The sequence below is a fragment of the Chiloscyllium plagiosum genome, chromosome 18 (genome assembly GCF_004010195.1).
Source record: "Chiloscyllium plagiosum isolate BGI_BamShark_2017 chromosome 18, ASM401019v2, whole genome shotgun sequence".
NCBI classification, from domain to species: Eukaryota; Metazoa; Chordata; class Chondrichthyes; order Orectolobiformes; family Hemiscylliidae; genus Chiloscyllium; species Chiloscyllium plagiosum.
In genome coordinates this window covers 33,142,656-33,167,790 of record NC_057727.1, presented here as the reverse complement: position 1 = coordinate 33,167,790, position 25,135 = coordinate 33,142,656, and the positions used below count along the sequence as shown (strand labels likewise).

The window sequence follows — 25,135 nt, the reverse complement described above, 5'->3', positions numbered from 1 at the left end:
AAATCATCATCCATATTTCTCTTGGAATGCCTTAGGTGAACCTTCCTCAACCACATTTCCAGGCAGAGCATTCTATACCTTAACTACTCAATGTAGTTTTCTTTTCCCCCACTAATCCAGGCAAGTAGCAAATATTCTGTTACACTCCTGAATTGTGCCTTCTCAATGATGGACACGTTTTGGGGAAGGAGGGAATTTATTTATAGCAGGATTCCGAACCTCTGACCTACTCTTGTTGCCATTATATTTTTTCGGTGAGTCCAATTCAGTTTATGGCCAATGGTAACCCCCAAGGTATGGATGGTGGGGTTTCAGTGATGGTAATGCAATTGCATTTCAAGGGATGATGGTTAGTTTCTCCCTTGTTGGAGATGGTCATTACCTGGATGTTGTGTGGAATCAATGCTGTATCTCATTTGTCAGCGCAAGCCTGATTATTGTTTAGGTCTTATCACATTTGGACTGCTTCATTATCTAAGAAGCATTGTGCAACCATCAGCAAACATTTTCACTTCTGAGCTTATTCATAAGTGAAGGCCATTGATGAAGCAACCAAAAATGATTGAACTGAGGACACTAACTGGAGAAACTCCTGCAGTGTTATGTCCTGGAGCCGAGATGATCTTCAACAACTACAACCATTTTCTTTTGCATCAGGTATAACCGACACTAACAAAGACTTTAATGTCTGATTCCTATTGACTCCGGTTTTGCTGGGGGTCCTTGGTGCCACACTCAGTCAAATGTGGCATTGATGTCTTCCACTCTTCCAGTGGAAACTAACATGCCATTTGCTTTCCTAAATGCTTGTTGTACCTGCATCTTTACTAAGTTTTTCAAGTACAAGAACATCCAAATCCTTCACTTTTAGAATCGGAATGGGGAACAAACCAGACTAAATTTAACTGCAGAATACAGCTCTTAAAACAAAGTTTGAACTAAGGCTTTAATGAAATCTGGAGTTGAGTGACCCTGACAAAACCTAAACTGAGTGCCAGACATCAGGTTGGTGCTAAGCATTTGCTGCTTGATAGCACAATCGATGACACCTTCCATAATTTTACTGATGATTGAGAGTAAACAGAGGAGGTCTTAATTGGCTAGGTTGAATTTGTCTGATTTTCATATAAAGGAAATACCTGGGCGATATTCCACATTGTTGGGTGGATGCCAGTGTTTTGGCTGTACTGGAGCAGCAAAATTTATGTGCTTCCAGTTGTTTGTGATACCATGTGGAGTGAAGTGAGTTAGTGGAAGACTCACACCTATCATTGAACTCTGGAGTATGCAGAGCTGGATTATCCATTTGGCACTTCCGGTTGAAGATTACTGCGAATACTTCAATCTTATCTTTTACACTGATGTGCTGAGCTACCCTTTTATGAAGGATGAGCATTATTTGTTCAGTATCTTTTTCAGTGAGTTGTTTAATTGCCAATGATCATTCATGACTGGATGTTGTAGGACTGCAAAGCTTAGACTTGTTGATAATGGAGTAACTTACCTTTGCCTACTATTTGCTGATATTCTGTTTGTCATGCAACTAAGTCTTGTTTCTTGTAGCTTGCCACCTCATTTTAATGTATGCCTTGTGCTGCCGCACTCTTCACTAGCTTGATGGTAATGATAGAATATGGGGGAATATGCCAGGCTATGAGGTTGTGGATTGTATTGTAGTACAATTCTGCTGCAGCTGATGACCCACAGAACCTCATGATATCTTTAATTGCCAGATCTGTTCACTTTATTCCATTTAGTATAGTAACAGAACTACACATCATGCTTGGTATTAAGAGTGGTAATCCATCTGGTTCTCTTATATCCTGTAGAAAAGGAAATCTGACATCCTCATCAGGTCTAGCCTAAATGTGACTCCAGTTGAGGTGATGCCCTAGTGGCATTATTGCTAGACTATTAATTTTGAGACCCAGGTAATATTATGGGAACTGGGATAAAATCCTGCAATGGCAGAGTCTAATCATAACCATGAAACTGTTGCCGATTATCAGAAAAATTCAATTCATTCACGAATGTTTTTTAGGGAAGGATATCTTCCATCCATACCTGGTCTGGTTTATATAGGACTCCAGCGTGATTGCCTTTTAACTGTCCTCTGGACAATTAGGGAGGGATCAGCTGGTTGAGCCAGCAACAACCACATCCCGTGAATGAATCAAAAGGACCAATAACAATGTAATTGACTCTTTACTACCTTCTGCAGTGGCCTAGCAATGCCATCAAGTTCAAAGGTAATTAAGAGGAGACAATTTTTGTTAAGTAAAGGTGAGAATCTGCTTCTCATGACCATGTGTTTAAGACCATATGTAAGTTTAAGGTGAGGAGCAAGTGCTTTTGAGGAGATCTGAGAAAATCTTTTTAATGCAACATACAATAGAAATATGGAATGTGCTACCTGAGAGTATGGTGGAGGCAGATACTCTTGTAACATTTAATAATGTATAGTATAGTATAGTAAGCTATGAACCTGGAAATAAAAGGATTAGTGCAGTTTGTTGTGTGTTAGTCAGCACGGATCTGGTGGACTGAAGGGCTGTTTCTACACCATAGGACCCTGTGATTGCAGCTTACCCCCAGATCAAATCGCTTGTTTGTTGATCAATAACTATTTCACTGTCAATAATCATTTGTTCACTCGGCTCTTGTCTACTGAAGCCAGCATCAAGCAAGTCCTGCTTGGCTTGGAGCACCTGACGGAGTTGAGACCTTCACGCACAAGGTAAGCTTCCTTCTCTTGAATGTCGTCATCTTTCACCAAAGATAGCTCCTGTTCTCCCAGTCCCTCAGCATCCAGCACATCTCTTCTTTGTCTGCTGGAACCGTCCAGAGTATACCTTTGAACTTAATGGCATTGCTACACCACTGCAGAGGATTTTTAAGAGTCAACTACTTTGTTATAGGTTCTCTCTTTTAATTTAGGTGGTGTGGTCCATCTTATCTGGAATACACTACAAAGCCTCATCAAACTGGTTCAAACAACAGAACTGCATCTTCAACAGCTGTATCATATGCTCCATCATGGCCCTGTCTGAAGCACGGGCGGCTGTGTTTGTGGTTCACATTAACTGGTGGGTTCTGCAATGGTGTCATCTGATAGCTGAGGTGAGGAGACCCGGAACAAGGCTTGTGAGGCACCTAAATCCCCAAGTGCAGACTAGACAGGAGTCTACTCCAGGAAGTAGTTGCCAGGGTGCCGGGCACACACCTGTAAAATAAACTCTGCTGTAATGGGATTTGGCCCCCTCAGTGCAATGTGTGCACAGTTTGATTGCATTCTGTACTTGTTGGAAGCCAGCTCTGTGGCCAAATCCAGTGGTGCTGCCGAGGCTGTATCACTGACCTAGTCATGGAAAAACAAAAATGAACCAATGTGATCTTGCACGTAAGGTAGCGGTTCACCATCTTGATACAGTTGTGGGTAGATGACTGAGAAGATCTCTCAGAGTCTGCCAGCATTTCCGAGAAGGAGCCTGTTCAACACAGCTGTCACCTTCAGAGCTACCAGAGAGGATGGCTACAACATACAGAACCTGCTGTGACAATGTGCCTTGCTCATCCTAAGAAAACAGCTTCAATGATGCACACCACTAGCCAAGTCGTGGTACACACAGTAGCATCGCAGGAGTGCTCTCCAGGTCGTTCTGCTATAACACAACAGTTGTTTTCCTTCGCGACCTCATGCTTTGGAAAATCACACTATGGAAAACTACACTAAGGAAAACCACCATAGAAAACTGTGCTGTAGAAGATCGCTCATAGAAAATCACTATATCCATTCAGTAGAAAGTTTGTATTATGCAAATAACATCCACAATTCTTCAATCATCTTATTGCTAATTTGCACGATGAAACACATGTAATAGCAGAATGTCCTGCTTGCAACTTGCAAGGATCAATGAATTGGTGGACATAGTTTGTGACCAGCATTTGCATCCCACACTTGAATCCGCATACATTTCACATGCAGGATGATATGACTGCAAATGATACGAAGCTGCAATTTGCAAATTATTATTCATAAAACTGCTCTTTCAATGGCCACCTGTCAAGTAGAAGTAAAGCCCGTGCATTAGTCCATCAAAATTACATAGACTCCATGAAACCATATTAAGACCATGAGAAGGCACAACAACGCCTCTTTGTCCTCAGGTGGCTCAGAAATTTGGAATGTCCATTTGGACCCTCACCAACCTCTACATATGCACAATTGAAAGCATACTTTCCAGGTGCATACAAGCCTGGTAGGGCAACTGCTCTGTCCAGGACTGTAAGAAACTACAGAAGATTGTGTGCACAATCCAGACCATCACAAAAACCAAGCTTCCATCCATGGACTCCATTTACACATCTTGTTGCCGTGGAAAGGCTGTCAACATCATCAAAGACCCATCCCACCCTAGTAATGTAGTCCTACAACCTTTTGCGTCCGGCAGAAGATACAGAAGCTTGAACACACGCATCAGCAGGTTCAAGAACAGCTTCTTCCTTGGCATTATTAGACGGATGAATGGACTGTCTAAATTCAAATAATGTTGATCGTTAATGTTGATCTTGCCTTGCGCATGTCTTGTGGGGTGTAACCTGCATACCTTACTCTGTTTTTTCCACCTTATGATCTGTATGTCCTTGTTTAAAATTATCTGTCTGTACTGCGCTCAAACAAAGCTGAAGTACACATGACAGTAAATCAAACCAAATTAAATTGTGGGCGGCACGGTGGCACAGTGGTTAGCACTGCTGCCTCAGCGCCTGAGACCCGGGTTCATTTCTGTGGAGTTTGCACGTTCTCCTCATGTCTGCGTGGGTTTCCTCCGGGTGCTCCGGTTTCCTCCCACAGTCCAAAGATGTGCAGGTCAGGTGAATTAGCCATGCTAAATTGCCCGTAGTGTTAGGTAAGGGGTAAATGTAGGGGTATGGGTGGGTTGCGCTTCGGCGGGTCGGTGTGGACTTGTTGGGCCGAAGGGCCTGTTTCCACGCTGTAATCTAATCCAAATCAAAACTACAAGACCATAACCCTGAGACCTTAAGATATAAGAACAGGAGTAGGCTATTCAGCACCTCGAACCTCCTCAGCCATTCAACAGGATCACGACTGATCCAATATTCCTCACATCCACTTTGCTGCCCTTTCTTTGGAATCCTTGATTTCCCTTCTGATCGAAAATCTATCACAGCCTTTACGCAATCCTCCAAGAAAACATTTCTCTTCACATTAATCTTAAAATGGCCCCTCTATTCTCAGACCATGCCCTCTGGTCCTTGGCTCTCCCAAATGAGGAGAAATTCCTCTCAGCATTCACCCTATCAAGCTCCTTAAGAATCCTATATGTTTCAATGAGATCATCTCTCATTCTTCGAAATTCTAATGAGTACAGCCCTAACCTGTTCAACATTAGCATCTAAAACAATCATACTAAGGATGTGCCCAGTGAAATAATATCTTTCCTTAAATAAGGAGAGCAAAACTGTTCATAGTATTCCAGATGTGGTCTCACCAGCACCTTGCACAGTTACAGTCAGACTTCCCTATTTTTCTACTCCAATCCTCTTGAAATAAGAGCCGACATTCCATTAGTGTTCCGGCTTACCTGCAGCACCGACATGTGCTTTGTGCACAGGTATGCTACTTCGTGTTGCAGTTTTTCCTCTATTTAAATAACACCCTGTTCATTTTGTTCTTCCTTCCAAAGTTAACTACAGGTAGTTCGCATTTCCCATGTTGTACGGTATTTGACAACTTATTAGAGATTCATAGAATCCCTATGGTGTGGAAGCAGGTCATTCAGTCAATCAAATCCGTATCAAACAACATCCCACTTGGACCAACCTCCCCCCTCCCCATCTGTATAATCCTGCACTCCCCATGGCTAATCCACCTAACTGACAGATTCCTGGGTACTATGGGCAATTTAGCATGGCCAATTCACCTAACCTGCACATCCTTAGACTGTGGGAAGAAATGGAGCACCCAAGGAAATCCATGCAGACACAGACAGAAAATGTAAAATCCACACAGATAGTTCCTTAAGTGCAGAATTGAATCCAGGACCCTGGCATTGTGAGTCACCTCAAATTGACTGCAACATTTTTCCAACATAGGTATTAGGCTAACCAGCTTCACTCACTATGGACATTGCTTTACGCATTTTCCAGTTGAAGGTTGTTTCTAACAATCGGAACAGGACAGCAACGAACTCTGCTTGCAGTTGACACCACGGCACTAGGCTTGACCTGATTATCAGTTTCGCACTCATGTCTCAATTTACCTTACTTGGCACCATTTTGTATGCCACTCGCCCCATGGAGGCCTCAGTGGTGTTTGCTGCATGTCACACCCCTTCCTATATTCTTCCACATCGTCCCATGTTCTACTGCCTCCATACATTTGTTTTGCCCTGTCACAGCTCTTGTTCCCTTTTCAAACTAAAACTCCTCTAGCACTCCCCCTCATTGAATGCCCCTATCCCCAATAGCTACAGAACACCCCTTTCCACCCAACCTCCATTCCCATCTCCACCAATTCAGCAAAGAATTGTTCTGCACCACCTGAATAACTTCAACAGACAGGTTATTACTGTGGACCCCTGAGCACTCTTTTTGCAGCTCCCCAACTGATGCTACATTACTTCCTTAACTGCACGCAATGGCAGAATCCTTGGATCCTGACTGAGAGTCCCAAGTGGATGATTGACCAAAGCCCAATGCCTGGATTACGTGGGGACTCTGTCTATGACCGATTGTACTGGCAGCCCCTCGTAACAACTCTCCTTGGCTCGACCGAGAACTACTTCCCAATGATTTTGAGACACAGTCAATAATCTTTTTAATTCAGCCTCAAGTATATTCAACGTCCTAGCCTCCACTCCTCTGTACCGAAGCAAATCTCAAAGATTAATAACTCAGAGCATAAAATTCTGACATATCTGTTTCAGGAGACACCGTATTTTAAACAGCGCCCCTTACTTTTAGTCATCCCTCTGTAAGGGGGAAACATCCTCTCAGCATCGAGCCCACCACATCCCCTCATTAGGTTCAGTCTTTCATCTTAGGAATTCTCAAAGTCTGGTTTCATTTGGTCAGGAGCATGAAAAGAATTTCCATATTAATTAAGTGAGATTTGCAATTAATGAGGGCTATAATGAACAATTACCCTATAATATTTATTTTGCCACAGCCAAACAAGAATCTTGTGTGGAGCTTTGTTGAAACATTTAGATTGTTGCTCTTATTGCAATTCTCACAAGTTTTCTCTCCGTAGCTCTTGTTGTTTTGGGCCCAGTGAGATTCTGCCCTTTAACTCAGAAGCATGAATGCCACAAACTGATCCACAGCTAAAATAAATTTCAGGTCATGTCATAGTAGCATAAAATAACATTGTGTTAGATGGGGTAGGTGTGAAGATACTGTTTCCCTTGTTTCCCCGGTTTCTAGTTTCCCTAGTTCCGAAATCTAGGTAATAATTTTAGAAGAAGTAGTGGATCATCTGTAATTGAAATCTGGAAAAATTCATTCACTCTGAGAGCTGAGTGTCTTTGGAATTCTCAATCTTAGAGATCTGTGGATGCTCAATCATCAAATCCCTACTGCAAGCATTCTACTGAGTATTTTTAAACAACTGATAATCTTCAGAACCAACTCCATCTTTTTTGATTGAACTATTGTAAAGTTAGCTCTCAAAATAAATAACAGTTGATAAAGTGTGAAGCTGGAAAAAGCACAGCAGGTCAAGCAGTATCAAAGTAATAGGGGAGTTAGCGTTCAGGTCGGGACCTTTCATCAGCCCTAATGAAACGTCCCGACCTGAAACGTCGATTGTTCTACTACTTTAATGCTGCATGACCCGTTGTGCTTTCTCCAGCCCCACATTTTATCGACTTGAACTTTCCAGTAACTGCAGTCCTCACTATCTGCAAGTTGCTCAAAACAAATTAGTCAATTATATACTTTTTAAATATTCATTCAGGGTATGTGGGCTTCACTAGCTGGACCAGCATTCATTGCCCATCTCTAATCGCCCTTGAGATGGAGATGGCATGCCGCCTCTTGACTCACTGTAGTCCATTTGGTGTAGTAACACCAACTGTGCTGCTCATGAGGGAGTGTCAGGGTTTTGACCCACCATTGGTGAAATAAAATTGTATATTGTACAGCACGGAAACAGACCCTTTGGTCCAACTCTTCCATGCCGACCAGATATCACAGAAAAGTATAGCACAGAACAGGCCCTTTGGCCCATGATGTTGTGCCGAGTAGCCCAACCCAATCTAGTCCCATCTGCCAGCACCCGGCCCATATCCCTCCAAATCCCTTCATATACCCATCCAGATGCCTTTTAAATGTTGCCATTGTACCAGCCTCCACCACTTCCTCTGGCAGCTCATTCCATACACGTACCATCCTCTGAAAAGGTTGCCACTGAGGTCTCTTATATCTTTCCCCTCTCACCCTAAACCTATGCCCTCTAGTTCTGGACTGCCCGACCCCAGGGAAAAGTCCTTGTCTAGTTGTCCTATCCATGCCCCTCATGATTTGGAGATGCCGATGGTGGACTGGGGTATACAAAGTTAAAAATCACAACACTAGGTTATAGTCCAACATATATAGTATCACTATTTGATATTTGGCAATATACCATGTTCAATCATGGTCGTCATCTGTTAAATCTCTGCTTCATAAATGCTTGCATTACACCTGAAAGGCTATAATTGAAAGATTCTATAAAGGTTTATCAATACTCAAAGAAATATTTTCAAACTGATTGCAAAAATTCAGAAATGTAAAACATAAACTATGCTATTACAGTTTGTGCAGCTGGATGAACCAGGACAAACATAAATTTTGGAGCCAAACTTTTAAACTAAACCAATAAATGCATCCAAATCCCAGGGAGACAATAAAATTAGTGGTGTATTTCCTTCATAAACAATAACTTGCTCTGCAGCAAATGGCTCCCTCTTGTTGCAGGAGCAGTTAATTACAGTAAAACAAAACCATCTTTAAGCATGAAAAAACAGGCATAGTTGAAAGTTTCCTAAACCAGTCCAAAAACAAATACTTCAAATTATAGACATAAATGTCAGCACAGTTGGTGTTACTACAACTGTGGTTCAAGAGGCAGCTAACCATCTCCGTTTCAAGGGCAGTTAGGGATGGGCAATAAATATTGGTCTGACCCATCTCCCACACTTCTGCTCTCAATGCCTCTCTTCCCTCCTGCAACAGGGATTCGATTCCCCTTGTCCTGACCTACCATCCCACCAGCATCCACATCCAGAAGATCAGCCACCATTTCCACCACCTCCAGTAAAAGGCCACCACCAGACATATTTTCCTCCCTTCCTTTGTCCAACTTCCACAAGGGCAGTTTCCTGATCCATTCTTCCTTTACGCCCAACACCCTTCCATAGCCACATGGCAACCTCCCCAACAACCGCCGAAGGTGTGGTGATGCTGTTCCTTTAGCAAGGTTATGTTGACCTTGGATTTTTTTTAGGTCAAAAAAAACGCAGGTTCCGAAATGTCTAGGCTTGGATAGGTTTTAGGACCAGTTTGATTATAGTTAACAGATAGCGTCAGACAAATGGCTTTCAAATTTTAAAAAACTTGCATTTAAAAAATGAAAGGGGATTGACCAGTTCTTCCAGCTCAGTTTTTCCCTCGTTTGATTTGGTTGGCAGTTGGGCTATTCCCTGAAAGCAGTCAGTCAGTAGGATTGTGAAACTGGTTCACCCAAGAGAAGCAGGTCCATGCTGACCCTCCCTCTCACTCTTGGACATGTCTCCTGTAAAACCCTGTGTTTGCTTTTACCTTTTTTTAAATCAAGAGGTGTTTATGGGGATTGTTGCAAGCATTTGGAACAGCATCATGAAGCTGGGATGATTTGTTGAGTTTTCAGATAGATTAAGTTATTTTATAGGCAAAAGAGAGGACTGCAGGTGCTGGAAACCAGAGTTTAGATCAGAGTGGTGCTGGAAAAGCACAGCAGGTCAGGCAGCATCCGAGGAGCAGGAAAATTGACGTTTCGGGCAAAAGCCCTTCATCAGGAATAGAGGCAGGAAGCCTCCAAGGTGGAGGGACCTAGCTGCATGTTACTCCCTCTGAGTAAAAAACTTACCTTGCACATCTCCTTTAAACCTTCCTCCTCTCACTTACACCTATACCCCTTTATATTTGACATTGCCACCCTGGGAAAGAGATTCCAACTATCCACCCTACCAATGCCACTCATTATTTTATGTAATTTTATCACCCTTTCCCTAGTTACCCTCTTGTTCCTAATTTAAGTACAAAATGCCTTGGGATACTCCTTAATCCTACATGCCAAGGACATTGCTTGGCCCCATTTAGTCCTGTTAATTCTTGCTTCCTTTATATTCCTGGAAGGCCTTGCCAGATTTCAGTTTCCTAAACCTTACATACAATTACTTTTTTCTTTTTTAATAAACTTTTAATCCATCCAGGGTTCCAGACCCTTGCCATTTTTACCTTTCATCCTCACAGGAATGTTTTGGTCCTGAAACTCTGATCAACTGGCCTTTAAAAGACTCCCACTTCTGCAGTTCCTGACCACTGCGTGGGGGGGGGGTGTGGACCTGACCAGGTAGTCACGGGGAGAATGGTCTTTGCGGAAAGTGGAAAGGGGTGGGGAGGGAAATATATCCCTGGTGGTGGGCCTGTTTGGAGGTGGCAGAAGTGTCGGCGGATGATGCGGTTTATGCGACGATTGGTAGGGTGGAAAGTGAGGACCGGGGGGTTCTGTCCTTGTTATGGTTGGAGGGGTGGGGTTGTGGATGAGATGTGTTGGAGGGCATCTTCAACCATGTGGGAAGGAAAATTGCGATCTCTAAAGAAGGAGGCCATCTGGTGTGTTCTGTGGCGGAACTGGTCCTGCTGGGAGCAGATACGGCAGAGATGAAGGAATTGGGAATATGGGATGGCATTTTTGCAGGAGGTAGGGTGGGAAGAGGTGTAGTCCAGGTAGCTGTGGGAGTCGGTGGGTTTGTAAAAAATGTCAGTGTCAAATCGGTCGTCATTAATGGAGATGGAGAGATCTAGGAAGTGGAGGGAGGTGTCAGAGATGGTACAGGTGAATTTAAAGTCGGGGTGGAATGTGTTGGTGAAGTTGATGAACTGCTCAACCTCTTCGTGGGAGGATGAGGTGGCGCCGATGCAGTCATCAATGTAGTGGAGGAAGAGGTGGGGAGTGGTGCTGGTGTAACTACAGAAGATGGACTGTTCTACGTAGCCGACAAAGAGACAAGCATAGCTGGGGCCCATACGTGTGCCCATGGCTACCCCTTTGGTCAGGAGGAAGTGGGACATTTCAACTCCCCCTCCCACTCTGCTGAGGACATGCAGGTCCTGGGCCTCCTCCATCATCGCTCCCTCACCACCTGATACCTGGAGGAAGAACGCCTCATCTTCCGCCTTGGAACATTTCAACCTCCGGGCATCAATGTAGACTTCACCAGTTTCCTCATTTCCTCTCCCCTCACCTTACCCCAGTTCCAACCTTCCAGCTCAGCACCATCCTCATGACGTTTCCAACCTGCCAATCTCCCTTCCCACCTATTCGCTCCACCCTCCCCCTGACCTATCACCTCCATCCCCATCCCCATTTACCTACTGTACCAAGTTAAAAATCACACAACACCAGGTTATAGTCCAACAGGTTTAATTGGAAGCACACTAGCTTTTGGAGCGACGCTCCTTCATCAGGTGATTGGGGAGGGCTCGATCGTAACACAGAATTTATAGCAAAAATCTGCAGTGTGATGTAACTGAAATTATACATTGAAGAATTGATTGTCTGTTAAGCCTTTCATCTGTTAGAATACAGTGATAGTTTCACTTCTTTCATGTGTAAGTCACAAAACCCTTTTTTTTTAAAGTTGCACTCTTGGGTTAGCTGTTAACAATGGTGATAGCTAGACAATATGTTGAAGGTGTTAGCCCCTTGTGTTCTCTGTGTATGACCCAATCGAGCCCTCCACAATCACCTGATGAAGGAGCGTCGCTCCGAAAGCTAGTGTGCTTCCAATTAAACCTGTTGGACTATAACCTGGTGTTGTGTGATTTTTAACTTTGTACACCCCAGTTCAACACCGGCATCTCCAAATCATGACCTACTGTACACTTTGCTACCTTCCCCCACCCTCCACCTCCATCCCCACCCCCCTTCACCCATTGTACTCTTTGCTACTTTCTCTCTAGCACCAACCTCCTCACCCACCCCTCCCCCACTTATCTCTCCACCCTGGAGACTTCCTGCCTCTATTCCTGATGAAGGGCTTTTGCCCCAAACATCGATTTTCCTGCTCCTCGGATGCTGCCTGACCTGCTGTACTTTTCCAGCACTACTCTGATCTAAGTAATTTTGTATTCTGTCTCTTTTGTTTATGCTCCATTCGGTAATCTTGTAAATAAATTCTGTTTGATTTAAAACTAAGTGGTTTGACCAGCTGCATCACTCCTGCTTAAAATGCCTAGATAAGTTAGGGTCTGGGCTACTTTCTTGCAAGGTTTTGAGGGGATCTAGCCTGGTCCATAACAAAGCTGTAACACCTGCCCATTTACCTCTTCCCTCCTCAGTATCCAATGGCCCAGACATACCTTCCAAGCGAAACAGCAGTTTACCTGCACTTCTCACAATCTAATCTACCGCATTTGCCATTCACAATGTGGTCTCCTCTACACTGGGTAAACAAATCACAGACTGGATGACCATTTCGCAGAACATGTACGTTCTGCCTGCAAAAAGGACCCGGACCTTCCAATTGCCTGCTACTTTAACACACCATTGTGTTCCCCGGCCAACATCTGTCTTGGGTTTGCTGCTCTGCACCGGAAAAGCTCAGTGCAGTCAGGCTGGAAGAATAACATCTCATTTTCCACTTGGGTCCCCCTGCAGCCTTCCAGACTCAATATCAATTTCCATATTTTTTAGGCCTGACTGTCTCATATCCTAGACCCCTCCCACACACCTCAGGCCTTGTTAGCACATATTCTGCCATTACACACTACGTATTGTTAGCCACTAACAGTCTCCATTAACAGCTAATCACCAGATCGTTATCGACTCCTTTGTCTGCCCAGCTGGTCTTCTCTCTTTGGGGTCTATACCTATCTATCGTTTACCACCCCCCACCCTATCTTCTGCATATAAACCGACATTTTCCTGGCTACCATCAGTTCTGAGGGTCATCAGATTGGAAGTGTTAACTTTGATTTTCCAAAAACTTCTGTTTTTATTTCTGATTTACAGCATCTGCAGTTCTTTCAGTTTTTATGTTAGCTCATTACATAGTTTTACAGCTGATGCATTGTGCTCACATGCTGCATTGCATTGTTGAATGCACTGTTGAATGCACAAGCAAGCAAAACCGCGATTGGTTATATGGAAGTTGAATCACAATGAAAAGATAAGGTACTGTTCCTTAAACTTATGTTGAATTTTATTAGAATATTATAGCAGGCCATGGATAATCAAGATTATCATGGGAGCAAGAAGAGAATTAAAATGACAAGCAATAGGAAGCTCAGGGTCATGGAAGCAAATTGTATTAGTGTTCTGTAAAGCAGGCACCAGTCTGTTTGCCCTCTCCAGTGCAGACTAGATGCAACTGTGAAGAGAAATACACCATACTAAATTGAAAGAAAATGGCCATTTCATCTGGAAGAAGTGTTTGAAGCCTTGGACAATGAGAAAAGGAGGTGAAAGGGCAGGTGTTAAAGCTCCTATGCTTCCATGAAAAGATACCTTGGAAACGGGAGGGGACGCTAGGCGTGACTGAAAAATGGACTACCGTGTTGTGGAGGGAGTAGTTCCTATGGAATTCTCAAAGAGAGAGAAAAGGAAAATGTGGTTGGTGGTTGCATCATGTTGGAGCTGATCGATTTGAATACAGAAAATGGTAGGTGGAAGGTGAAGGGCAGGGGAACCTGATCATTGTTTCTAGGATAGAAAGGCAGGGGTGAGAGCAGTGATGTGTGAAATTAGATAACATACAGTGTGGAAACAGGCCCTTCGGCCCAACAAGTCCTCACTGACTCTGCGACGAGCAATCCACCCAAACCCATTCCCCTACATTTACCCCATCACCTAACACTATGGGCAATTTTGCAAAAAATGATTGGAGATATAGGAGAGATGGATAAATATCTATCCATTGGCTTAAATCATAAGAATTAGATTCAAATTAAATTCCATGTGCAGGTTCTCTGGTGATCATCTGACCACTAACTTTGTCCATTCAATCGTTAAAGAATTCCTCTTCTGTCATTATTAGAAATCACTGGAAACATGACTTAAAATGTCAGAAGAAGATTATACTTGATGGTACGAATTAATTCACTTTCAAAATATACTCATAATAATTATCTTTCTTTACAGGCTTGTAGGTTTGAACGTACGTGAGGCAGTGATTATTTTTACTTTTCCTCTTTAGTAGAATGGACATTATCTCTGGAAATTGGAGTTGTAACATGGAGAACACTATTTAAATACAAAACTTTCCCCAAGAAACATCAAATTATACATTGAGTAACAACGTATGTTTTGTTGCTCAATTAAAAAGCAAATTTAGAATTAAAATTTGAGGCAACCTATTTTGCTTTAACTACTGGAGTAACATTGGGCAAAACAAACACTGCTTTGAGAAAAACACAAAGCAAAAATATTGCATTTTGAAAGATGAAATGTTTTGAAAAACAAGTGCTGAAACATTTAAGAGCAATAGAGGATCAAGTTGTTTAAAATGATATACAGCCAACAGAATTAAAATACACAAAGCTTATACACTTGCAGTGTTTGAAAAATGGCTTAACACAAACAATACAAAACATACCCCCCCTCACCCTTAGCTTGTTGGGTATACTTACTCAGATCTCCGCCGGCCTTCCATACCATCAGGCATAAAGAGCTTAACTGTCGATACTATGCATCCATGAGTAACTGAAAACAAACATTTAAAAATCAGTACAATAATATAGAACAGAATACCAAAATTGTATGAAATGAAATGTAATCATACAGGAATTCTTTGATATTGCAAATTAAAATTGGCAGTTGAAGTGTCTTTGTCGAATGGATACTTGCTATCAACACAAAGTTGAAATTAGGTAACACTTATTTCCTCTTTACCGTATTGCATTAGCTACAGAGAATTGTCATTTTTCTTCCTTCCTGTCACTGAACATTGCAGTTACTTTTAGAATGGGGAGGAAAAAGTAAAAGGATGATAATAAAAATTCTGAAGAACTTTATAGAAATAAAAGAATCTTTTACTGAGTGCAGGGGTCAGGAGGGTTTACAAATTAGTCCAGGAGATGTAAATCTTGGTTATTAAAAAATGTTTTAACAAGAACTTGAATTCTACCTATGATACTAAATGACTTTATGATTTCCTGAACAGAAAGAGGCAGAGGGCCTTCAAATTGAAGGGAATATGCAGAACAGATAGCCAGGATTGTGGATCTAAGGTTATTTCTTGGTCATAAGACTTAAGGAGATCATAAACATTCAGTGGGATGGCTGGGAAACAAGTCAAGCATTACACAGCAACTTCAAGAGAATGCTTAAGATTTTAAATTTAAAGTCATCAAGAGAATGGAAATAATGTAGACCAGTAAGGAAAGAGGTGAACTTTTCATGATAAAATAGTGCCATATGGAGAAGTAATAGGGAAAGGAGGATGAGAGTTCTCAAGTTGACTATTCATGTACACTGTAGCAATAGCAAAAGTATAGGTGGGAGCAGAGGTGAAATATTAGTGCAGATTGATGCTAAGTGTTCCAGTAATTGCTAGAAATACGGTTTAAAACTCAGCTTGCATAGAATCTGATGCCAAAAGTTTACATCACCTGGTTCAGTCTGAGCCTTGGGCAATAGCTGGGAATGAAAATGGAATGAATGGTAAGGGAGCCAGAGCTGCTCACATAACAATCCCATCCTCTCCTTTTATGCCAGAACATCTCTGGTTTTAATGTTATCACCATTATGCTGTGCCTTTAGCTGCCATGCCTCCAAGGTATGGAACACCCTTTATAAACTTCTTGCCTCTCCAACTCTCTTTCAAGATACTCCTAAGAATCTAACCCTTTGACCAAACTTTTTGACATCTGCCCTAACATGTCACTATGAGGATAAGTGTCAGGTTTTTCTTCTTAACAATCCTGTGAAGCACCTTGTGAAACTATATTAGCAGTGCTATATAAATAAAATATGCTGTTGTTTTAATGGTGGAGGCAGAACACAAATATCATCGGTCTTAATGTTCAATGGAGGATATTTGATTTACTGATCAATTAGGCAGTCAAGACCATGACAGCAATAACTAGTAACTACACACTGAGTTTCAATCTATATTCATATTGATCTGGAGATCATTTTATATCAATTCCAATCCACAATGAGGATGGCTGTGATCTCAAAAGTATCATCTTCCTCTCATCCCTTTTTTCCTGCAACTTACCGTGGTGAGTCAATAGTCTATGATGCTAGGGTTGACAGTATGCTGCTGGAAAAGCACAGGTCAGGCAGCATCCGAGGAGCAGGAGAATCTGCATTTCAGGCATAAGCCCTTCATCAGGAATGAGGCTTGTGGGTCGGTGGGCTGAGAGATAAATAGGGTGGGGCTGGGGGAAAAGGTAGCTCAGAATGCAATAGGTAGATGAAGGTGGGGAAAAGGTGACAGGTTAGAGAGGAGGATGGATGAGATAAATGGGAAAGACGATGGACAGGTCAAGAGGACTGTGCCAAGTTGGAGGCTTAGGACTGGGATAAGTGGGAGGCAGGGGAAATGAGGAAACTGGTGAAATGAGGAAACTGGTCCCATGGTGGAAGATGAAACATTTTTCCTCCAGGCATCTGATGGTTAGGGTTTGCTGTTGGAGGAGGCACAGGACCTGCATGTCCTTGGTGGAGTGGTAGAGGGAGTAGAAGTGATCAGCCATGGGGCGGTGGGGTTGGTTGGTGCGGGTATTCCAGCGATGTTCTCTGAAATGATCCGCAAGTTGGCATTCTGTCTCCCCGATGCAGAGGAGACCACATTGGGTGTCAGGGATATAGTTGATGATACTTCAGAGGGTACAAGTAAATTTCTGTCGGATGTGGAAGGATCCTTTGGGGCCTTAGACGGAGGTGGGGGGGGGGGGGGTGGGGGGCGGGCGGGGGAGAGAAAGAGGTGTGGGCATAGGTTTTGCACTTCTTGCAGTGGCACGGGAAGGTGGGCAGTGGGGTGAAGGCTGGTGTGGGTGTGTGGATCTGACAAGGGAGTCAGAGAGGTAATGGTTTCTCTGAAACGCTGACAGGGGTGGGAAAGGAAATATATCCCTCCACCCCCACCATCCCTCACCCCACTCCCTGCACCTTCCCTGTCACCATAAGAAGTGCAAAACCTGTGCCCACAACTTCCCCCTCAACTCTGTCCGAAGCCCCAAAGGATCCTTCCAAATCAAACAGAAATTTAACTGTACCTCCAGAAGTGTCATTTACTTTATCTGTTGCACCCAATGTGGTCTCCTCTACATCAGGGAGACAGGATACCAACTTGCGGATCGTCTCAGAGAACATCTCTGGGACATCCGCACCAACCAATCCCATCACCCCGTGGTTGATCACTTCAATTCCTTCTCCCAAGGATATTTGCAGGGCCTGGGCCTCCTCCATTGACCACTCCTAACCACCTGACACCTGGAGGAAGAACGCCTCATCTTCCACCTTGGGACACTGCCACCACAAGGGATTAATGTGGATTTCACCAGTTTCCTCCTTTCCCCTTCCCCCAGTTTAGCCCAATCTCAAGTCTCCAACTCGGCACTGCCCTCTTGACCTGTCCAACATCTTACTAATTTATCCACTCTACCCTCCTCGCCAACCTATAATGTACCTATTGCATTCTCAGCTACCTTCCTCCCAGCCCTACCCCCCCACCAGCCCCCTCCCATTTAGCTCTCAGTCCTCTGGTCCACAAGCCTCATTCCTGATGAAGGGATTATGCCCAAAACATCGATTCTCCTGCTTCTCGAATGCTGCCTGACTCGCTGCGCTTTTCCAGCAACACACTCACGACTCTAATCTCCAGCATCTGCAATCCTCACTTTCTCCTATTATGCTAGGGTTCACAACCTTGCATCCACAGCTCTCTCAGGGTCGGGAAAAGGTTCAGAGAGCATGCAAATTGCTTTGTCTAATCAGTAATCTTCCTGTGTAGTGAGACAATTGGAATTGTCTCAGATACAAAGACTTTGGATCAGCAGGATTTTCTATTGGTGGATTCCATTTGCAGCATAAGTCAGCTAGTATCTCTACATATTATTGGCATTATCTACAGATTTCGCTTAGCAAGCTTATTTTGAACTGGTTTCTACTTTCGGAGGTATAACCTACTTACTTCTTTAAGGTAATAAATGAAATAGAGTTAGAACATCTTGAAATCCAAATCAAGGGGTTGTCAGTCAAGCAGTGTTGCAAAGGGCGAGGAAGAGATCCTGGAATTTGAGTTCAGTCTGATCATGTGTGTATTGGTCATCCAATTCAATTCCAAAGGTCAAAGAACTCTTTGGTAGGAAGCCCAAGTTTTAAAAAATAGAAGTTCATTATGGGGCTGTCAAAATTAAGGAAATATGAAGATATGAACTGAATTTTGGTATTTTTTAAATCACACAAGCAAAGATATACTTCAACTATAGTGTATTATTCTTGCACAAATAATACCAAAATAATCTTTGAAATCCTCCAGGCTAAAGTGGTTTGATTTATCAAGTATGCATGCCGGTGCCATTTAAACAAAAAAGGAAATTTTTCGAAAGCAGAAAGTCAGGAAACGAGGAAAAAAAACATTCAAATGACTAACAAGCATCAGACTAATTTGACGTCAGAAGATAATTTTGCAGTGAGCTGTAACACCTCTAACTGATAGTAACTTTGAATCCATAGGCATTTACAATGTTGCATTTGCTTGCCTGTGTTTGGGATGTGTGAAAGAGGAAATAAAAGACATTCCACTTTGAAAAATACTGATGATAACACAATGTCAGGCAACATTTTTGAAGTGCTGAACAATTAGAAATGAGTGGACAAATTGCATTGCAATTTGCAAGGATTAGCATGCAGTCGTGACTCAAATGCATTCTGGTATGGTGCAAAGAAAAGCCACACCTTATGTTATTTGCACACATTGTTTTTTAACCCAGAAGTAATGGTTGAGAAATATATTGAACCAGGGTCTTTGCAATGCTCTGAAAAGTGTTAATGATCTAATCAAACTGTTCAGAATTGTCGTCTTGAACCTCTGGAGCACTTGGGATTTGAACTGAGGCCTCCTGGTCCAGAGATAGGGATATTACTACTGCACACCAAGAGCCCCATTTAATCCTAATTTTAGTAAATGTTCAGCAATGAACACCAACTGTTTTTCTATACTTTGTAAAGTGGGTGCAGAGTGCAATTCCATGCCCAAGTTAAGAGGTCGATCCAGATGCAGAATGCTTGTTACATATTTTCTCTTGGGGGAAGAGATACTTCTTTTGCTAATAAAATGAAACAGAATTAGTCAAAAAAACAAAGAATGGTGTGTAATATGCCTTAACTGGCATATGTATATTCTCTGAAATAAACATACCAAATAAATCTGTGCAAGGTGGGGCAACTTTTGTTTTGTCCTTTGTATGAAAGGAATGATGCATTCAAAAGTAAACCATAAGTTTGCAAAGTTCTTGCTTTGTCTGGGAGAGTGAATACACACATGCTGTGTTCCCCCACTATTTTATTCAAAGAAATAAATATTTGGTTGGATATAATCACAGCAGGTAGTTCATCTTTTCTGGTCACTGCAACAAATGGAAAATGTTTTTTTCCCCCCAGAAGTGGGGAAGGAAAAATGCTCTGAACCACCTCTGAGCTGCAAAACATTTTGGGGATATTACTAAAAGTAAATTGTTACATTCTAACCCATCAAAACCTTTAAAAGGCAACTGACAATTCGTTGGACTGTTCCCTGAAAACTGAGACCAGTAAAATGCTACAGGTGACTTTCTGATAGAAATCTGCCAGTGAGTTTAGCATTGCTACTTCTGCAGCAACAAGCTTCACATTAAGGAAGTAATACAAAACAGAAATATGTTCTTAAAATTTATTGTAACTTCGTACAGAAAAGCAACATGCTACAGAGGTCCACAGAAGCAAAAAAACCCAAAGCCTTATTGTTCATAACCTAATAAAAGTGACTGAGAGAGAAAGAATGTGACATAGTGAGAAATACAGAGAGAGTAAGAAGGTTTGTGCAAGCGAATGCGTGCTCTTGCAAGAATTAGCCTGTCTGGGAAGCAGAAGGCAATTGGGGGAGCCCAGAGAGAGAGCACAAAGGAATGCAATGGAACACGTGTAGTGAAAGATAGCCTGGGAGAATGAGAACAGTGTGCGAGACAAATGAAGAGAGAAAGGGAGAGGGAGGGTGTCAGAGTGATTGAGTGAAACAGTAAGAATGAGAGAGTTAGAGGAATGGAGCAAATATGAGACACAGGGATGGAGGGAGACTGAGTGAGTTAGAGAAGGTGTGTGAGTGAATGTCTGTGTGTGGATAAGATAGGGTGAGACAGTGAGAGTGAGCATTTTGAATGGGGATGAGAGCAAGTGAATGTCTGCACGGCAGAGCCAGGGAAGAATGCATGCCTGTGTACAGGAGGGGGAATGAGTGTGTGTGTGTGGGAATGTGAGCAAGTGATTGTGTGAGGGAGAAAGACAGTGAATGAATGCATGTGTGAAGGAATTACAGCAAGATCTGTGTGCGAGTGACTGTGTGTACGTGTGGGTGTGACTGAGACAGTGAGAGTGAGAGTGGGTGAAATCACGACAGAGAGTTTGAGAGTCAAGATTAGAGTGGTACTGGAAAAGCACAGCAGGTCAGGCAGCAACAGAGGAGCAGGAAAATCGGTGTTTCGGGCGGGAGCCCTTCATCAGGAATCCACCACACTGAAACTGCTCCTTATGAATTTAAAGGACCCAGTACCAACAACCAGCAGAATGAACATCATATACAAAATATCCTGCAAGGACTGTTAGAAGCATTACATTGAACCGACAGGCAGGAAACTAGCCACCAGGATACACGAGTACCAACTAGTCACCAAAAGATATGACCAACTATCACTAGTATCCATACACGCAAACGAAGAGGGACACCAGTTCGACTGTGACAATATATCCATCCTGGGATAGGCAAAACAAAAACACATAGGAATTCCTAGAGGCCTGGCAATCCAACTGGAACTCCATTAACAAACACATTGATTTGGACACCATTTACCAATCTCTCAGAAAAAAAACTTGAAGTGATATAACCCACCACTACAGACCAAGACAGATAAATAGCAAGCAGGATAGAACACCAGCACTTCACCAGAGGCTCAATGATTATGTTACCTAGCATGGTGATGAAATGTCTGAGAACAAATCTACTAGCTCAGTGAGCAAACTATCTGACTGACAACCTCAACTACAAATCTTCTCCAGGATTGCAAATGCTGCTCTAATGATACCTGGTTAGAAATAAGTAAAACTAATCAGGTAGGATATAGAACATAGAACAATACAGCACAGAACAATCCCTTCGGCCCTCAATGTTCTGCCGACCTGCAAACCATTCTCAGCTCGTCCCCTACACTATCCCATCATCATCTATGTGCTTATCCAAGGATCGTTTAAATATACACATACACAGATTCTTGTGATACTTAACTATTAAAGCCACTATTGCAGCTCGTAGGAAAAACCAGAAAAGACTACCTTGAAATTAGGCCATGTTGAGAAAGGGCCATGGATATGACATAATATGCTATTAACTAATTGACTAGTACTCAGCATAGACAACAAAAACATATAAATATCAGTTTAATCACTGAAAAGGTGACCTCGGCACCTAGGCAAGAAAATAAGATGTTAACTCAAGAGGAATATTAAAACCATCCAACTGTTAAGAGTTGGCAAAGGTCTTTATCACATAAATATCATTAGATACCAGGATCAGACAACAGTCACAGACAGAGGAATGAAACATTTTCAATAAACGATTCTGTTAGGATTTAAAGATTAAGCGAGATAAAAAAGCAATACTTGTGTACACGTATAAAACAAGACAGTATGTGACCATTGATGACTCATAAGGTCCTGTGTTATAGAACCATATAGAATGGAAACAAGCCCAACTTGTTTGTCCTGATCACATTTCCTAAACTGAAGTAGTGCCATTTGCCTGTAATTTGGCCATTATCCTTCTAAACTTTTCTTATCCATGTACCTGTCCAAAATGTCTTTTGAAGGCTATAATTGTACCAGCCTCCACCACTTCCTCTATCAGCTCATTCCATACAAGCACCACCCTCTGCATGAAAACGTTTCCCCTCAGGTTCCTTTAAAATCTTTCTCCACTTGCTGTAAACTATGCTGCCTAATTAGTGTTCGGACCTCAATTATTCACATCATTTATTAACAACTTGGATAGACTTAAAAAGTCATGTATCCAAGTTTGCTGATAAGATTAAGTTAGACAGCACTGTAGATAGTGTAGATGATAACTTAAAATTACAAAGATATATTACTAGACTAAATGAATGGTCCAACCTGTTGCAGAAGAAGTTCAATATAGACAAGTGTAAGGTTGTCCATTCTTAACCAGAAAATGTTAGATGATGGTACTTTCTGGATGATATGAAGTTAAATACACTGGATGTCCAGAGATTTGGGGCTTCAGGTGTCAAGATTTTTACAGTATCACAAACAGCTGCAGAAAATAATCAAAGAACTAATGTGATGTAACCTTTGTATCTCGAGAACAGAAGCACAAGGATGCAGAGGTTATACTAAGTTATGCAAAACCCAGATTACAGCCCATTTGGAGTACCTTGAACAGATTTCGGCACCTCTTCTTTGGAAAGATACATTGCCTTGGAGGGAGTATAACATAGCTTTACAAGAATGGTACTTGGACTTCAGAGATTATGAAGAGGAATTACACAGAATTTAGGAGGTCAAGGGGTGACCTGATTGAAGTCTTTAAGATATTAACAGGAAAAGACAGGGTAGAAGAAGATAAACAATCTCTGCTGGTTGAGAATTCTAGAACTGGGGGGCAATAATCTGAGAATTAGAGCCAGGCCATTCAGGAGAGATGTTAGTGCACACTTCTACACACAAAGTGGTAGATGTCAAAATTCTCTTCCATAACAGAGTGTTGCCGAATGAAGGGACCAAAGTGTGCAGAAGAAGTGGAGTCGCAGGTGAATAGGGTGGTAAAGGCAGTGTTTGGCACGCTTGCCTTCATCGATCAGTGCACTAGGTAGAGGATGCCATGTTGCAGCTACCCAGGACGTTGGCTAGATCACTTTTAGAATACTGCGTTTAATCCCAGTCTCCCTGCTTTAGGAAAGCTGCTGTTAAACTTGAAACAGCTCAGACAAGATTTATAAGCACGTTATCAGGATTGGACAGTTTGAGCTATGTGAACAGGCTGGGGCTTTTTTTCCTGAGCAGCAGAGGCTGAGGGTGACTTTACAGAGGTTTATAAAATCATGAAGGGCACAGATGGGGGAGTAACCAAGGTCTTTTCCCCGGCATGGGAGAGTTCAAAACTTGAGGGCATACATTAAAGGTGAGAGGGGTAAGAAGGTGGTGCATGTGTTGAATGAGCTGCCAGAGGAAGTGATGCACGCGGGTACAATTACAACATTTAATAGGCAACTGAATAGGTATATGAATAGGAAGGGTTTAGAGGGATATGGACCAAATGCTGGCAACTAGAACTAAATTGATTTATGATATCTGGTCATCATGGATCAGTTGGACCGAAGAGTTATATAGCATGAAAACAGTCCCTGACTCTAAATGGCAGTGGTAATTGGCAGTGAAATTAATTGTTAATTTAATTCTGAGATGGATACATTTTTGTTAAGCAAAAGTATCAAAGAACATGGGCCAAGGCAGCTTTATGGAGTTAGGCCACAGATCAGCCATGATCTCACGGAACACTGGACTAGTTCAAGGGGCTGAATGGCCTACATCTGCTCCTCAGGAATGTTCTCTGAATAATTAAGGAATAATATTAAAATGATACAGCATCTTATGAAAGTGGGAGCAATGTACACAGGGGATTAGCACCCACATTTGTTCAGGAGGGACCTGAACAAAATAAAAATAAGATCCTTACACTGAAGTTTCAGAAATGTTTGGATCCTTGCATTAATAGTTCTCAAAACATATTTCCTCTCACCACGAGAAGATATCTTAATTGCTTGGAGCTTTAAAGGTAAAACCTAATCAACCTAATGTTGATTGATACTACATTCTTCGATATTGTTATATAGTCTAATATTTTTGAATAGTCATTACAAATAACAACTGGATTAGTACTTCTCTGCTGATAAGTGTAAAGTTAGCAAATTATCTCATTTAAGTTTTCTGTTGCAACTGAAACAAATCCTACACTCTATGTACTCTGGAAGAAGAAAAAACCTGGACTCCTAAAACATCTGTGCGTTTATAGTAAAAGCTAAGGCTTACTAAAATAGGCAGGTTATTTGGAGGAAGATAAATATATTTGGGCAATTTCTGCCCCAGTCAAATTGTTGGTGTAAATCCCAAAAACTCAAGCTAACCATCAGTGGACTGACTTGAACTCAGTGGACAGAATCAGAAGGGAAATACTCTTGATTGAGATTATCATATATACTTGAGTGATAGTCAAATTTTTTTGTCCACTTTTTAAGGTTAAATCTATGGGGTTGACGATTACTACTTGGATACTACTTTTGAGGGGCTGAAATTCATGCCTGCCAAAATTCATACCATATCGTTAGCCGAAGCCGAATTGATTCCTAAATGAATAAAGTAATTCTGAAAACCCGGAGCGAAACACAGCCAGCAGACGTTTCGGGCATAAGCCCTACTTCAGGAATGAGGAAAGTTTGTCCAGCAGACTAAGATAAAAGGTAGGGAGGAGGGACTTGGGGGAGGGGCATCGGAAATGTGATAGGTGGAAAGAGGTCAAGGTGAGGGTGATAGGTCAGACTGGGGTGGGGGCGGAGAGGTCAGGAAGAAGATTGCAGGTTAGGAAGGCGGTGCTGA

At 42.2% G+C, this 25,135-nt stretch overlaps 1 protein-coding gene across 34 annotated transcripts in view; it reads right to left on the bottom strand.

Moving 5' to 3' along the window:
• Positions 1 to 25,135, bottom strand: part of slmapa (sarcolemma associated protein a) — a 256,792-nt gene that overhangs the window by 178,232 nt on the left and 53,425 nt on the right. For all 34 annotated transcript variants that reach the window (XM_043708126.1, XM_043708125.1, XM_043708136.1 and 31 more), the window contains one exon: positions 14,899 to 14,971. In XM_043708126.1, coding sequence (XP_043564061.1) covers positions 14,899 to 14,971 — 73 coding nt within the window. The remainder of the gene's footprint in view (positions 1 to 14,898; positions 14,972 to 25,135) is intronic.